Genomic DNA, 15,337 nt, shown 5'->3' on the forward strand with positions numbered 1-15,337 from the left:
CTGGGCCTGGCTTGGGCTTTTGAAATCTTGAAACCCACCCCCAGTGGCACAACTTCTCCAACAAGACCACACGTACTATAATAAGGCCTCAACTCCTAATCCTTCTAATCCACTCAAATAGTCCCGCAACATGGTAACTAAGTATTCAAATATATGAGCCTATAGGGCCATTCTTTTCAAACCACCCCAGATGCATAATATCAACAAATAAATAAAACCTTTGTCAAGATGCACGGAATTGATTTCCAGGTTCCAGTGAGCTGGAAGAGAGCCTGAGTGGGAAGGAAAACGTGGAGGAGGTGGGATCTTAGTATGTCCCCTCAAGAGTCTGTACTTGCCTTACGTTGGCAAGGTATGTGGGAATCAAACATACACCACTATGGGTGGAAGAGGAAGGGGAGGACGATGATGGTTCTTTGATAAGGGAAGGGAGTTGTCAAAAAGCCTGAGCAGGAATTTGTAGGAGAAAAGATTCAATTTTAGGGTAGTAATCAGCTAGATTTTCAGTTAATTTATGGAAGCTGATTAGGAAAGAGATTCAACTTGTTTGTTTGTTTGTTTGTTTATTTAGCAAGACAGTGGTTCACATAGCCAAAGCCAGTCTTGAACTCCCAATCTTTCTGTCTGTGCGGGATATATAGGCTTAAGCCATTACAAATACAGAGGGAGACAGATTTACACACACACACACACACACACACACACACACACACACACACACACTTCTGCTTCTGTTTTTAAATGCTCAAAATTATCTATGTTCCAGAAGTAGAGAGGCCAATAGGCAATATGGCAAAAACACAATTTGCCACTATCCATATAGGTATTAGCCCTCCCCCAAAATGCTGTTCATCTCATTTCCTCAGTCAGGTTTAGGGGAGTGCCAGCAAACTTACTGTGGAGGAGATTAAAGGGTAGATAGCCATAAGAGCCACGTGCCAGCTAGGGTTCAGTCATTGATGAATCTCCTGTGTTACAGTGCAACCTTACTATCTTTAGGTGACCCGGAAACACACAAGCCTCTGTGGGTGGCAATTAGCTTGGCTTGGCCTTGCCTTCTATTGGATAGGGAAACTGCAGCATTGAAAGGTCCATGTTTGTCACCAGGTCATCTGAGTCAAGAGGAGAAAGACCCCTGTCTGGTATCTGAGATGGCCCCATCTTTGTCCTAGCCCCCAGTCCTACTTGCACAACTCACTTGCCAGGTTTTTATGTAGCAAACGGGCTGCATAGGGCTCTACGTTTCCTGAAGTCAAAATTCTAAAATATCCCCATCAAGTCATGGGTGAAGGCTACTTTCCTCTGCTCGCCATTTCTTTGTTTTGATGTCTTTAATAGACAAGACCAATTCTTTTAAAACTCACATTTTTTAGTAGAGCTTGCTTGGCTCTCAGCACCAAACAGCACCAGAGAAGCCTGAACCACCTGGCTTAACTGCATCAGCCCAGAGAAACATCAGACCTGGCCACAGTGATTCAGGGTCTAGGGCTCTTCTTCAATTAAAACACAGAAAAAATTGGGGGGAAGGATCGTAAAATCTTTGTGTGTGTATGTATATGTGTGTATGTATATGTGTGTGTTGTGTGTGTATGTGTGTGTTGTATGCATGTGTGTATTGTGTAAGTGCGTGTTATATGTATATGTGTGCTGTATATGTGTTGTGTAAGTGTGTGTGTGTGTATACTCATACACATACCTTTGAAAGTCAGGGGTTGATGTCAGGTGACTTTCTCTACCACTCACCACCTTATTTTATTTTATTTGAGACTTGGTCTTTTACTGAACCTGGAGTTCATGAGCTGTCTGGACTTGCTGGCCACCAAAGTCACAAGAATTCTGCTGTCCCTCCATCCCAGTCCTGGGATTATAGGCCCATATGGCTAGTCTAGGTTTTTACTTGATTCTGGGGATTTGAAATCAGGTCCTCACTTTTAAAGCAAGCACTTTACCCCACCACTCCCCCACTCCCCAGCCATCTCTCTTGGCCACTTCTTTTCTTTTTGGGTTTTGAATTCGTCAATGAGAGCTATTCGCCCATTGCACAGATTGGTGTTCTCAAGGCCAAGTGGATGCAGAAGACATGCTTAACTGCTTCCATCTATGTAAGCTGAGAAAGAAAAGGAGAAACTGTAGAATTGTTCTGTCCCTGGGGTCCCCTGCTTCATCCCCTGTCCACCCCAATTCTTTAACCCAAGTCTTTACTAAGGGACAGATTTCCTTGGGTTTCTTTAGTTTCACAAAGTGTCATCTCTTAGGAAAAATTTTCTGAGTAGAGAAGAAGAAAATGGGGGTGGGGGCAAAAGATAAAAGTAATAACCTCTTCAGGGCTTTTTCTTGTCAACACACACATAGGCCTGGAGTGTGCATGGGCTGAATGGCCATAAAATTAACCTTTAGTTTTGAACATACCCCTTGCCTGTGTTTTTTTTTTTTATGTAAAAAACCCTTTTCGTGTAAAACCAAAACAAAGAAACAAACAAACAAAAAAAACCCTTACAACCCAAATATAGTCTCCCCTAATTATCCGAAAATCCTGTAAGTGCACAGCACTGTGGCCACCTGGGAGCCAAAATGTCCCCACTCTTCCAAGGACCCAAACAATGGCTCGTGCCCAGGCGAGCTTCGTCACACTTTGTTTTCCAAGAAGCCTGGGCCGACACACAGGGCTGTGATTGCATGGGTTGTTCGACTTGCCCAGGGCGAGGTGTGGGTTGTCACCATACTAACCCCTCGTTTAAGCGACCAGTTTAAAGATTAACTTTCTGCTGTTTCTGTGGCGGAAGGCGCGAAGTGACTGGCGCAATAGGGGACTTGTGCGGGGTCCGGGGCCCGCGGCTCTGCAGCGCTTTCAACAGGCGATTTGTTGGCTGGGCTGGGGCTCATTTCCATGCAAAGCGCCTGACTCAGAGCACCTTTTGTTGCTAAACGCTTTCTTGAGCCTGGAGGGGAGGGAGTCATGTGGAGTTGGAAGAGCTCATTCTGAAGAGAGGGGTCCGGGACTGGCTAGCCCGTGTTCACAGGCTCCACCGTCCACTGTCCGGCCCAGCGCAGACTCTCCAGTAGAGGAGAGTCGCGTGCCTCCCGGAGCCGGTCCCCATCGCAGGACACAGATCCTGTGCGGTGGGGGCTCCTAGCTCCCTCGCCCTACGAGCTCCCCGCCGCAGCCAGTGGTGCCGACTCTGCTCCAGCTACCCTGTTGCTGCGCCCCGCCCGGCTAGGAAAAGTTTCTGGAGTTGTCAATCGCGGTCGCTGCGAATCGAGGTGCAGAGTCCTGGCAGTGGGGCTCGTACCCGGCGCAGCCTGGGGCATGCGACGCGGGGGCGCGGCCGGGTGACGCTGCGGGCGGGGACCTTGCGCCCCGGCGGCCGACGCGCGGCTGTGGGCCGTGGGTAGCGCGGGGACCCGGACGCACGGGGACGCGGTCATGGAGGAGGACGCGGGAGCTGCTGGCCCGGCGCCGGAGCCGGAGCCCGAGCCCGAGCCCGAGCCCGTGGTGGAAGCCACGCAGGAACCTGAGCCGGAGGCCGGCACCTCCGAGGCGTTCTCCCGCCTCTGGACGGACGTGATGGGCATCCTGGTGAGCTACCTGGGGAAGAGTGCTCGGAAAGCGGGGCTCGCCCCTCGCCTGTCCGTTGAGGGGGACCCTTTCATCTCCCCGCTGTCTTCTCTTGATATAAGACTTCAAACTGTAATTAAAAAAATATTTTAAAATAAATAACCACCCACCGGTTACATTAGTGGCGGCTTTTGAACAATCGGCTGTAGTCAGGGACACCTGCTTAGAAAAGTTGGCGTGGAAAAAGCCAGAAAGAGTAGATGTAAATACTACTTGTAAATATTGGGCGGGTGGACTCTTCATGGCCTCACGGCAGTGATGTTTATCCGCACAGGGCTTGTCGTGTGCCCACGAGAGGAAAACAACCATTTCCTTAGGCAGAACTACCACAGTGTTTACTCGCTCAGCCCGCGGCTCTGCCAGTTTGTAGAATCACAGGGTATTTGTTTTATTTGTTTGGGACTGAAAACAATAGGCGGTATATTGCTGAGTGTGTTGATAAGAGGTTTTGAACTGCCCTGGGACTGAAGGCGCCCATGGAAATTAATTTAATTCTGGAAAGCAGTTTTTATACCCCGGAGATGAAGTTTAGTAGCAGGTTTGCATGGACAGGGTTTTTACACACAGACGTCTTAACACATGTGAGGATTTCCGATTGCCAGATGTGTAGCTCATCCGAAAACACTCGGACTTTTACTCTGAGGTACTCATTTTCTCACAGGAGTAGGCGTTTTTAGCTGCGTCTCTGTGGCAACAATACAGCGTGTAGTTTTCACCTAGGTGGAAACGTATATGCCTGGTTCAAATCCCTGGTCTCCAACTGGCTGCGATTACCTTGGCCAGGTCATTCACCCCTTGTGAGTCTCCATCTCATCAGCTGAAACACTGGGTAAGAAGTCTTGCTTCTTGGATTTTATGAGATGCACTGGGCGGATGTGTATGAAGCGCTCAATTACCGCCTGATGAATAAATAGTAGATGTTCAATGACTTCAGCTCGGTTTATTTATTTATTTTTTTTCCTGCACCTCGAGCCTGTCTCTCATCTTTCTGGACACCTTGTAGTTCAGTGTGTCCCATTTTTCTGGGTTAAAGATTTCTACCTGAGCGTTAGACTATATAATGAAAGACACATTTACCTATGATAGAATTGTTAAGGACGCAGCACACTGTGTACATACGCCATAATATTTTGGATTTAAAATCCGTCACATTTTCTAAGTCTTTCAGATGTATAAGATGCTCGGTTGGAATTCCAGGAAAACCAGTGAGCATTTTAAATTGGTGACCGAGAGTCTGAAGTTCAACCAGCAGACACCTTATCTGGGTCTTGCCAGAAGCTGCTCTGTGAATTTTCCGGCTCTGAGAAGACAGGTTTTGATAGCATCACAGCGCATCTTTCAGGAGGGTGTGGGCTGGGTGTGCGTGGGGTGGGGGTTGCTGGCAAAAATGCAAGCTGTACTGAGTGCCGTCAGGGGAGGAGGATTGGCAGGTGGTACTTTCTGAATATTTGTTTTCTTTCGGCTGGCAGATTCCGGCACTGTTGAGTTAGTTGTTCTTTGGCTGAGTTAAAGATGGGGTGGGGCCCTAGATGATCAAACCTGTTACTCAAAGAGCAAATGCATGCAGAAGAAAAGAAAATAGGTGCTCCTACCCGGCTTAGAGCTGAGCGTGAAGCCAGGAGAGAGAAGGTCACTGTGGCCCAAAGGTTTTCCTATCCCTTGTGCAGTCTTGGTTTTCTTTGGGACAAACCTTGGGCATTTCTTAGTAAACTGCAGGAAGGGATACCTGACTGCCTTGTTTTATACATTTCTACTGGGGAGGTCCCATGTTAAAAGGCAGGATCTCACTACCAATAGAGAACTGTCCTCCAAGGGTGTATAAACAACTGCATCTTTCAGGAATATATGAAGACACAGAGGTGATATTTGGGTTGCTCCCTTCTTGCAGAAGCCCGAGGCACAGTTTCCTTCATTTTGTGTTTGTAATTGTGGGATTCTACAGTCATCTAAAGGGTCTGACCAATGGCGTGTACCTTGCTAGTGACAATGTCTGAGCTGACCCCTTGCCTGTCAGTCAGCCTAGTAGGCAGGCAATAGCCATTTTTAGGTAGAAGAGCAGGATCTCATCTCTGACAGCGCCCCCCCCCCACTTCTCTAACGTGGGCAAGGCCGAGGGTGAGGGTGGAATTTATTAGTTCTACCCTAGGGAAGGCTGTGGTGCAGGGTTATTAGTGAATTAATTAGTTATAATTCAGTAAACAAGGCATGAATACTCGAGTTCACTAGAACACATTTTGCTTACAAATTAATTCAGTCCATGCGCAGTTAAGCAGCAAATAGTTACTTTTCAGATAATTGTTAACAAAATACTTAGAGAATACTAAAACAGTCTAAAGCATGGAAATAAAGCAATGACCGAGCACATAAACACTAGTAAGTCAACACAGAGTAGTGAATGAAGAGAGGCTGACTCATGGGAGCCTCTGCTGTGAAGAGCTGACCGGGCTCAGTATCTGAGGATCAGTCTTCAGTCTGCATTGCCTGTGATTAACTGGCTGTGTAGCACATCGTTTGTCAAGTCAGAAAAGAGGCATGTACTTTTTAAATACAGAAGTCCCATTAAAATAGATCTCCTTTATAGCAGGAGTGCTTATGAGGGTGCTAAGGAATTCCGTCCCAGCAAAAGCTACCAACTGGGGCCATTTCATCAGGCCAACCAAAATCCGGGTGCTTCCAAGGTAACGGCAAGTTGTGAAATGTTTGTGAGCCCTGAGCAATCAGGCTCGGTGTTCTTGTGAAATTGGCCATTCTTTTAGATAGCCCTACATTGTGGCCAAAAAGGCCTAGATTTCTCAAAGCCTGACACCTTCCTGCCTGCCCACAAGTGCAGAATTAGAGTCCAGTAGGTTGTTTTCTCTTTACCATGTCTCTAACCCTAGTTTTCTGGTTGGCGATAGTATTTATTTTTTTCAGAGTGAGAATTGCCATGTTTATTTAGATATGGTTAGATAGGAAAAGTTTTTTTTTTTTTTTTTGTCTTTCCCAGGACTGATTATCTTTATGGCAAATTCAGCTTCGGCCTCCGGTAGCCCAGGGCCTCTCAAGCTGAGCCAGGCCCCCAAGGCTGCTGACTGGGAAGAAGTATAGTAAGCGCTTATTGTTCCCGGGACCCTGTGAGACACCCCCACCCCCACCCAAAGCTTCCTCTGTTCCCTCTGGCCTCCACAGTTTGTCCTCAGTTCCCAGCGCTCCCAGTAGACTCCCACTGTGGAGAAAGCGCCTCAGAATTCTAGAAAACTGCACTGTAGGCTTGAGTCCTCAGAGCTATTGTATCCCGCTGTCCGGCTGTTTACTCCAGTTCTGAAATAAAGCAGAACCCCAAAAGCTAAATGAAGGAAGAAGGAAAACAAACGGAAGAATGCATCCTTTTGTCAGGCCGAGTGTGGGGGAGGAGAGATGCTAGTGAGGTCCTGAGGGGGTCTTTAGCATGCCGACTCCTTGGAGAACAGTTAATTTACATGTACCCTGGGGAGGTGTCTCCAGTGACAGCCTATCAAGGAATGATCTAATTAAATTTACACATTGGAATTTGAGAGTCTGGGGCTGGGGGTGTGGTTCAGTGGGTAGTGCGCTTGCCTAGCAGGCAGGGAGAAGTGCTACTTCACTCTGGGGTGACGGCACACACCTGTGGTCCCAGCGCTGCTCTGGAGGTTGAGGAGGGAGAATCAGAAGCTCAAGGTCATCCTCAGCTAGGGTGACTGAGACGAGACTAGAGAAGGAGTGGGGGGTGGGGAGGTCAAGGTGAGGGCGACGATTTGCTCCAGGTAATCCTTGACGTGCAGGACTATAAAAAAAACAAAAGAAAAGAAAAGAAAAGAAAACAGGCAGTCAGAGCTGTGGGGGAGGGTTGCATTTTTTCTGCGTCAGAGGCCCCTGTACCCATGCTACCTCCTTTCCTTGGTATCTTGCCCACTGGCTTTCATTTGCCATTCTCTGCCTTCGCTGTTCCTTCTGCTCCATCCTATGAACCTTCCCTCTCCATTGCCGGATGTGGCAGGATGGTGGAGGCAGCCCTCAGCAAGCGTGAGGCTGGCGTTCCCTTGCTGGGCTGAGCCTCTGCACCTCACCTCTCAGTAGGTTTGGACACCCATGCACATATGCCAGCAAAAAAGACCAGTAGGGAAAATAGAGGAACGACAGTGTGTTGAATGTGGCCACACTGGGAAGAACATCCCAGACAGACCCTAAGTTTGTCTTTGGGGTCCCAACTTGAGGTTTAGGTTTAAATAGAAAACAAGCAAGCATAATGGAGCAGTGCCCTGCTCCTGGACACTGTTGACTCATTCTTGCCTCTGCTGTGGTCATGCGAGCTGGTCAGGTAAGCTAGTCTGTTAGTGTCTAAGGGTACAGCCATGGACAATTGTCCTCATCTGTGGCAGCGGGGGTGGCAGTCTGTGCTGGGAGGTTCCACTCTTCCCGGAACTTAGGGGACTCAAGAGGAAGGCTTTAGGAGGTAACTTATCTCTGAGCCTTCGGTGAAAAGGGCCCAGCATGAAGGCAAAGACCTCGCTGGGGCTTTCCTCTTGCTTTGAGTCACCCTGTGGGCCACGGAGAGGGAGTCCATGCATTTTACTTAGCAAAAGCGGCTTCTAGGTGACTGTGTCACTACTGCCCTCATTTTGCAGTCCAGAGGTAGTATGTCTGCTAGAGGAAGGGCCTGCCTAGCTGAGAAGAGGGGGACAAAAGTGGAAGAGAACAGACCAGTGAGGTGGGCGCAGTGTTCGATGCCCACCACGTCGTCGTCCTTCCGGCTTCAGTGACGAGCCATTGCAGGATTATAAACTGTCGGGGGATACACCTATGTTTTACGGAAGTGCCTCTTGAAGCTGGGGGTGTAACTCAGTGCTGTATTGCCCACCTAGCCTGAGCAAGACGTGTTTAACTGCTGCCCCTGCGCCCCCACAAAAGGCAGGGAGAGGTGCTAAAGCGGGGTTACTAAGGTGATGGCTCCCTTCATAAAGTTTCTACCTCAAGAGCATGAGGACCTGAGTGTGGCTTCCTAACACCCATGTGTGAAAAGCCTGGTGTGCTTTTTTAGTGGCTGTAACTGTAGTGCTCGAGAGGGAGACAGGTGGATCCTGGAGAGAGCTCTGAGGAGGTGGTGCAGGTGGATCCCAGAGGACACTGGCTAGCCAGACAAGTCAACTGTGAGCCCCTGGAGAGCTCTCAAAAGGTAAGGAAGAGAGAGAGAGTGGAAGGTAACTGCTGTTGATGTCTGGCGGACACACACACACACACACACTGCACAGACGAAAATACATTTAAGAAAAAAAATGCTAGTTGGTGGTAATAAATTGGCAATGTCTCTGGAGGAAGAAATGAACACTGATATAAATGGTTTCTATAACTTTAACCGCAGTAAAATCTTGTGGGTTTGGAGACTGCACTAGTGGTCCAGCTAGAGGGGATGGATGAGGGTAGGGGCTACACGTATATACATTCCATTTTTATCTCTCTAATACTGTCAAGCCAATGCTTTCACTGCACAGCAAAAGAAATGAAGGGTTGCTTCCCATCAACGCTTAAAAAGATCAACACTACTGCCCGAATATCTGGTTCCGTAGTACCTGAGCTGCCTTCTGGCCTCCAAGGGCACCAGCACACAGTGCACATACATACACAGACAAACATATACACAAATAAAGATAAAATAAATCTTTTTAAACAGTTTTTTATTTATACTTTTGTCATGTGGCCTGAAACTCTATGTAATCCAGGCTGGACCCAAACCCATAGACCCTTCTATCTCAGTCTCTGAAGTTTTGGGTTTACAAGTATGAATCACAACGCCCAACTACAAATAAACTTTTCTAATAAGTACTTCTTTATATAGATTAAAGATTCTCAACCTGTGGGTCTGGATCCCTTCAGGGGTCAAACGACCCTTTTCACAGGAGTCGCGGATCAGATATCCTGCATATCAGATATTGACCTTACAATTCATAACAGTAGCAAAATTACAGTTATGCACTAGCAGCGGGATAATTTCATGGTTGGGGGCTGGTCACCACAACATGAGGACCTGTATTAAAGGGTCGGCATGCCAGGAAGGTTGAGAACCACCGCTTTGGATGAACTTGGACTCCTTTCTTCGGTGTATCCATAACTGTCTATTTGTATATCTAACCTGATAAAATTCCTACTTCCTGTAAAGTAGGTTTTATAACTTTAACAAGATGATCTTGTGTTTGCTTGTTTGTTCCTAATGCTACAGACGGAACTCAGGGCCTCCTGCGTGCTAGACAATAGTCTCTACCTCTAAGTGTCTTCCTGACTTAAGGATGGATTTAAATGGCCGGAAGCTAGGACTCTGAATTATCTATTCCGTGTAAACCAGTGGAGGGAAGCCCAAGGCTTTAAGAATTAACCAAAGCTTTAGGTAATTTCGAGTTAAACTCTGTTTTAGTAGCTACAAGGCATTGTCATGCTTTGGAAGCCTTCTCATTCCATTAATAGGCTTGGTAATGAGACCTGAGACTAGCTGTTCGGTTCTCACTGGCCTTGCTCCCAGCCAGCTGCCTGGTGTCTCTTTTGCTTTGTTGGGCACCATTAATTCTTTATGAGGAGGGATGCCACCTGGAGACAACCTGTCTTGTGTCTTTGTAGGCACATTAGGTCATGTGATCTAGACGTTTCCATCAAAGAGACTGCTCGGCCAGGCAGAGGGTAGCTCTGGTGAAGACATCAACACTGGATGCTGGGATAGCCCATGTATGTAAATGGAGACTGCTCCATTGGTTTCCCGGTTGCCTGCCCGCCCATATCACCAGTTTTTGTGATCTGTCTTTTTTGTTTGTTTGTTTGTTTTCCCCCTGAAGGAATTGTCTACGTCTTGGACCTTTGGAAGCTGTCTGGGAGAAATGTGAATCACTTTTGTTTAGACTGTGCTTTCAGACTGTCTGCAGAGATACCCTGCAGGGTTGGACGTCTACAGATTCCACCCTGCACAGTTGACTTTAGTGCTTAGGTCATCTTTCTCTTCTTCTTCCTTTTTGAGAATTCTACTCTATATCTGACTGGATTGGAACTCCCTTTGTTGCCCACCCAGACTAGCCTTGAACTTGTCGCCATCCTCCTGCTTCAGCTTCCAAATTGGGCTGTCACAGGCCTTTAAGGCAGGGGGTGAAGGAAGGAGGTGTGATGAGTCAGTGTCCCTGCTGGTCTCACTCTTTCTCCTATAAACAGTTAGTAGATAAGAAAATAAATGAATGTCTCATATAATTTTAGCTACATGCCTTTTAAAACTAAAATTTAATTTTTTAGTATGTGTCCTACATCCTAGCTCTTTTAAAATTCATCCTAAGTACCTTTTAGTAGTTCTAACTAAGCCTTGTAGCCTGACAAGTCCTTTTGTTAAAACTTAGAACAAAAATTGTTTATATGATTTATTTAATGTGTGCTTTGAAAATATAGTGTTCTATATTAAGTTATTAGTAGATAGAAGGAGTGTTTTAGCTCAAGAATGTCTGTCTCTGTTATAGGATTACACCTATTTTTGGTGGATTTTTAAAGACCTTACTTATGAAATAAACAGCTAATAAGCTTGCATTTGTTACCTCAAATGTCTTTTCTTTTTTTTTTTTTATTTCTTCTTTTCTGTCTTTCTTTTTTTTTCCTTTGGTTTTCCAGGAAAGGGTTTCTCTGTGTAACAATCCTGGTTGTCCTGGAACTTCCTTTGCTTTGTAGACTAGGCTGGCCTCGAACTCAGAGATCTACCTGCCTCTACCTCTCAAGTGCTGGGATTAAAGGCGTGGACCTTTACACCTGACTCAAATACCCTTTGAATTTACAAGAAGAAATTTAAAATTTGGAAACAAATAAATATCTGGTCTTTGTGGCACTTTCCTATAACCTTAGCACTTGGGAGGCTGAGGCAGGAGGATTATGAAAGGCCAGCATGGACATAGCAAGAGTCTCAAAAAACAAACAAACAAAAAAAAAAAAGAGAGAGAAAAACAAAAATAAATGCATGAATCATTTCAAGTTGTTAACTTGTCAAGTTACTTGCCAAGTTACTTGTTTGAAATATTTTCTTTATTCAAAAGAGAAAACATGAATGCTTTTAATAGCTAGGATTGTCTTGAGGTCAAATGCTATTTGTAATGAAAATACTTTCTGTTTAAAAGTTATCTAGAATGCTATTTTTACTTCCCATTGTGTCTGTTTTACTTCTCACAGTACAATAATGTGATACTCTTTAATATCTAAGTGGTTTTTAAGAGAAAGTCACATGATTTTTATTTATATAAGTCCGTAAAACTTTAGGAGGTTTTTATTTTATTAATTTACTTTTAGATGGGGTCTGATGTAGCCAAGGCTGGCCTCAATTTGGATATGTAGAGCAGGATAACCTTGACACAGGTGTCTCTATTTGTGGCTCCCAAGTGCTGGAATTGTAGGTGTCCCCACCAAGGCCGGGTTACTAGAACTTTACGCCTGCTGGGCAACCACTGCCCAGGTGCTGTGCCACCGCGCCCGGCTTTACACTTCTTTTCTTTCTTTTTTTTTTTTTTAAAGATTTTATTTATTTATTATGTATACAACATTCTGCCTGCCTGGATGCCCATACGCCAGAAGAGGGCGCCAGATCTCATTACAGATGGTTGTGAGCCACTATGTGGTTGCTGGGAATTGAACTCGGGACCTCTGGAAGAGCAGCTGGTGCTCTTAACCACTGAGCCATCTCTCCAGCCCTACACTTATTTTCTAATCATGGAAAAACAAGCACACAAACAAAACCCAACGTCATGTGTTCACATCAGATCAAACCTATTCCTCTCCTCTAACAGCATTGTTTCCTCTAACATTGTTACTTTTTATGGTGAAAATGTCCGGAGTTCTTTCTTCCAGCTTTTGGCAACACACAGCACATCGCTGCTGTCTCTAGTCAACCTCCTGCCCCCATCTGTGCAGAACTGGTTTCTCCCATCAGTCACTTGGTGCCCCTCAGTCAGCCTCTCCCAACCCACCCCATCCTTAGTCTTCCCTGGCCTCTACTAACCACCTTAAAAAAAAAAAAGATTTATTTAATTTTTAATTTTACTTATGTGCCTGTGTATCCGTAAGTTCATGTGCACATGTATGTGCAGGTGCCTGTGGCGGAGGCCAGAGGGTGTTGCATCTCCTGAACTGGAGTTATGGGTGATTGTAAACCCCTGGGTGTGGGTGCTGGGAACTGAACCTAGGTCTTCTGCAGGGACAGTAAGTCCTTCCAGATGCAGTCCCTGGCAGCCCCCAGTCTGTGAGACGGACTCCGTCACATCCCGCATGTGAGGGAGATCACAGAGAGAGGATGCAGGTTAAGAAGATGTATGATGTTAGTGTGTCTTAGTTTTGTTTTAGGTTTAGTAAAGAAGACAGGGCCAGATGGTTTCTGAGAAACGCTGGGGTGAGACCGTGGTGTCCATCTGCATGCTTAGGTTTATGCTGTTCCTTTAAGATGGTGGTGAGAGCATTTTAATAGGCAACTTAAAGAGACAAGCAGGGTGTTAAAGCGTCCACTCAACTAATGACTTTATTCTCTGAGTGTCTGTTGTATCAGGGAAAATCATTAACCCCTAATGCATAAAATGGTTCACCTACATATTTTCCTGGGTACTTGTGCATTTATTAATTGATGGATTAAGGTATCATGTAGCCCAAACTGGTTTCAAACTTGCTGTTGGTCAAGAAAGACTTCTCATCCTGCCGCCTCCATCTCCATGTTCCAGGATAATAAGGAGTGTCCCACCATACCAGTTAATGTGTGGCTGGGGGTGCGGGATGACCCAGGACTCTGTGGCTATGGTTAGCATTCTACCCACGTGCATTTTTATATGGAATTAACTTTATTGTAAACCTAAGGAAACATGTGACTGTAAGAGAATGTCCAGAAAAAGTTTGAGATAAAGGGAAAAGTCTGTAGAGACCCTGAATGAATTATTCAGAAGAAGCAAAGCATTTCATTTTGAAGGCACATTTGATTATGAATTACAGATTTATTAAAAACTTTCTAAGAACGTTTGTATTAGGCCATGTGTATAGGGGTATGGCCACTGCCTTCTGCAGCATGTTGACGGAACCTACGTCTCTTGTGGTGCCCAGGTTATAATTTAGTGGATAATTTTAGCGCTGTAAAACTACTGCGTAGTAGCCATTTGCCTAGGATATTATGAAACCAAGGATTCATGATGAGCATTAAATAGGTGTTTAATGATTCATTCATAAATGATATACGAAAAGTATAGTAAAATCTATGTGATGTAACTTTAGTGTTAGCCAAGAACAATGTCCTGTCTCAGCAGCGCTGTGTCAGACACTTTAATACCCTATTGATGTTCTGCATCAAGACTTTTCAGTCTGTCTCTTTAGAAGGCGATGCCTTCTCTAGTGGAAGCATTTCCATAGAAACCAAGAGGGGAGATAAATGGAAGTAAGCCACTCCTTAAACATGGAGAGATGTGTAGCAGGGCCTACCCCTTGCTCTAATAATGTGTTAGAGGCGAGACTAGGCATATGTGTATATAATTCTGTCCTCGTGTGTACTAGAGTGTCTTCTATACACGGAGGGCCGCTTTGTTTATGGTTGCATACTTTTTATTTGTTTTGGTTTTTGGGGACCAGGTCTTGATTTTGGCCTAGACTGACCTGGAGTTTACTAGAGTAGTCTTGAACTCAATGACAATCCTTTTGGTTCAGCCTCGCCAGTGCTGGGCTATCATGTCCTTCCTGTTTTATTGGCCAATCCAATGCTGTCCTAGCTACCTACTAACAATTACCCGTGATGGCACCCACTGTCCTTTAGCCGTGTAAACAGCTTGAACTTTGATTGTTTTATATTTTAAAGTTATATTTACTTATATAGGGCATATGAGTATGTGAGTGTTCATGCTAAGACATGCAAGTGGAGATTTTATTCCTTCTACCATGTGAGTTCTGGGGGTTGAACTTGAATAGTTCGGGTTGGTGGCAAGTGCCTTTACCCACTGAGCCATCTCTCCAGCTCCTAGTTTTCTTTTTTTGAAACCCAGCTGTGTTTTAACTGCTCATGTTTTAGCACCCACAATTCATTAGTTGTTGGGTGGGTCCGACTTTCTCAAATCTCCAGTTCAGGGTTCTAGATTCACCCGTTTCATCTTGTATGTTTGCAGAGTGTCCTCTGAAGTAGATCAGATACAGATGAATGTGGGCGCTGCTGGTGTGTGTGGTGTGTATGTGAGATGTGTGTGTGGTGTGTGTGTGTGTTTTGCAGGTGTGCAGTGTATATGTTGTGTGTGTGTATGCTTGCACGTGTGTGTTTTCCTTTCTTATTTATTATATTTCTGAGACTGGGGCTCATGTCGCTTAGGCTGACCTAGAACTGACTATGTAGCCAAGGTTCCTCTTGTGTCTGTCTACTTCCGGGGTCTTAGGATTACAGGCTTGAATTGCCATGTTCAATTTATGAGTACTGGAAATTGATCCCAGGGTTCATCTCCAACTCTCTGCTCACTATAATTAATAATATATAATTAATAATAATAATAGTAATAATTTGATTTAGCATGGGGTGAGGAATAGGAAGGGCAGCATGCATGCCATAGTGTGAGTTTGGAGGTCAGAGGACATCTTGCTGGAGACAGTTCTCTTTTTCCACCATGTGGCTTCTGAGGCTTGAATTCAGCTATATCCACTGAGCTATTTAGCCAACTTGTTTCTACTGTTTGTTTGCTGTCTTTTAGCAGCACCTGTGTGGGTGGGTGT

At 45.4% G+C, this 15,337-nt stretch overlaps 1 protein-coding gene across 4 annotated transcripts in view; it reads left to right on the plus strand.

Annotated features, from left to right (window-relative positions):
- Sash1 (SAM and SH3 domain containing 1) overlaps window positions 1-15,337 on the plus strand; it is a 229,949-nt gene that overhangs the window by 54,827 nt on the left and 159,785 nt on the right. For 3 of the 4 annotated variants that reach the window (XM_041680051.1, XM_041680054.1, XM_041680052.1), the window contains exon 1: window positions 2,937-3,577. The exons of the other annotated variant lie outside the window; for it this stretch is intronic. In XM_041680051.1, coding sequence (XP_041535985.1) covers window positions 3,425-3,577 — 153 coding nt within the window. In that variant the 5' untranslated portion in view covers window positions 2,937-3,424. Of the gene's footprint in view, window positions 1-2,936; window positions 3,578-15,337 lie in introns of those variants that run through there. 4 annotated transcript variants of the gene reach the window in all.

Source organism: Microtus oregoni, unplaced genomic scaffold (genome assembly GCF_018167655.1).
Source record: "Microtus oregoni isolate MIOR12 unplaced genomic scaffold, Mior012 000033F_ref0000390, whole genome shotgun sequence".
Lineage (NCBI taxonomy): Eukaryota > Metazoa > Chordata > Mammalia > Rodentia > Cricetidae > Microtus > Microtus oregoni.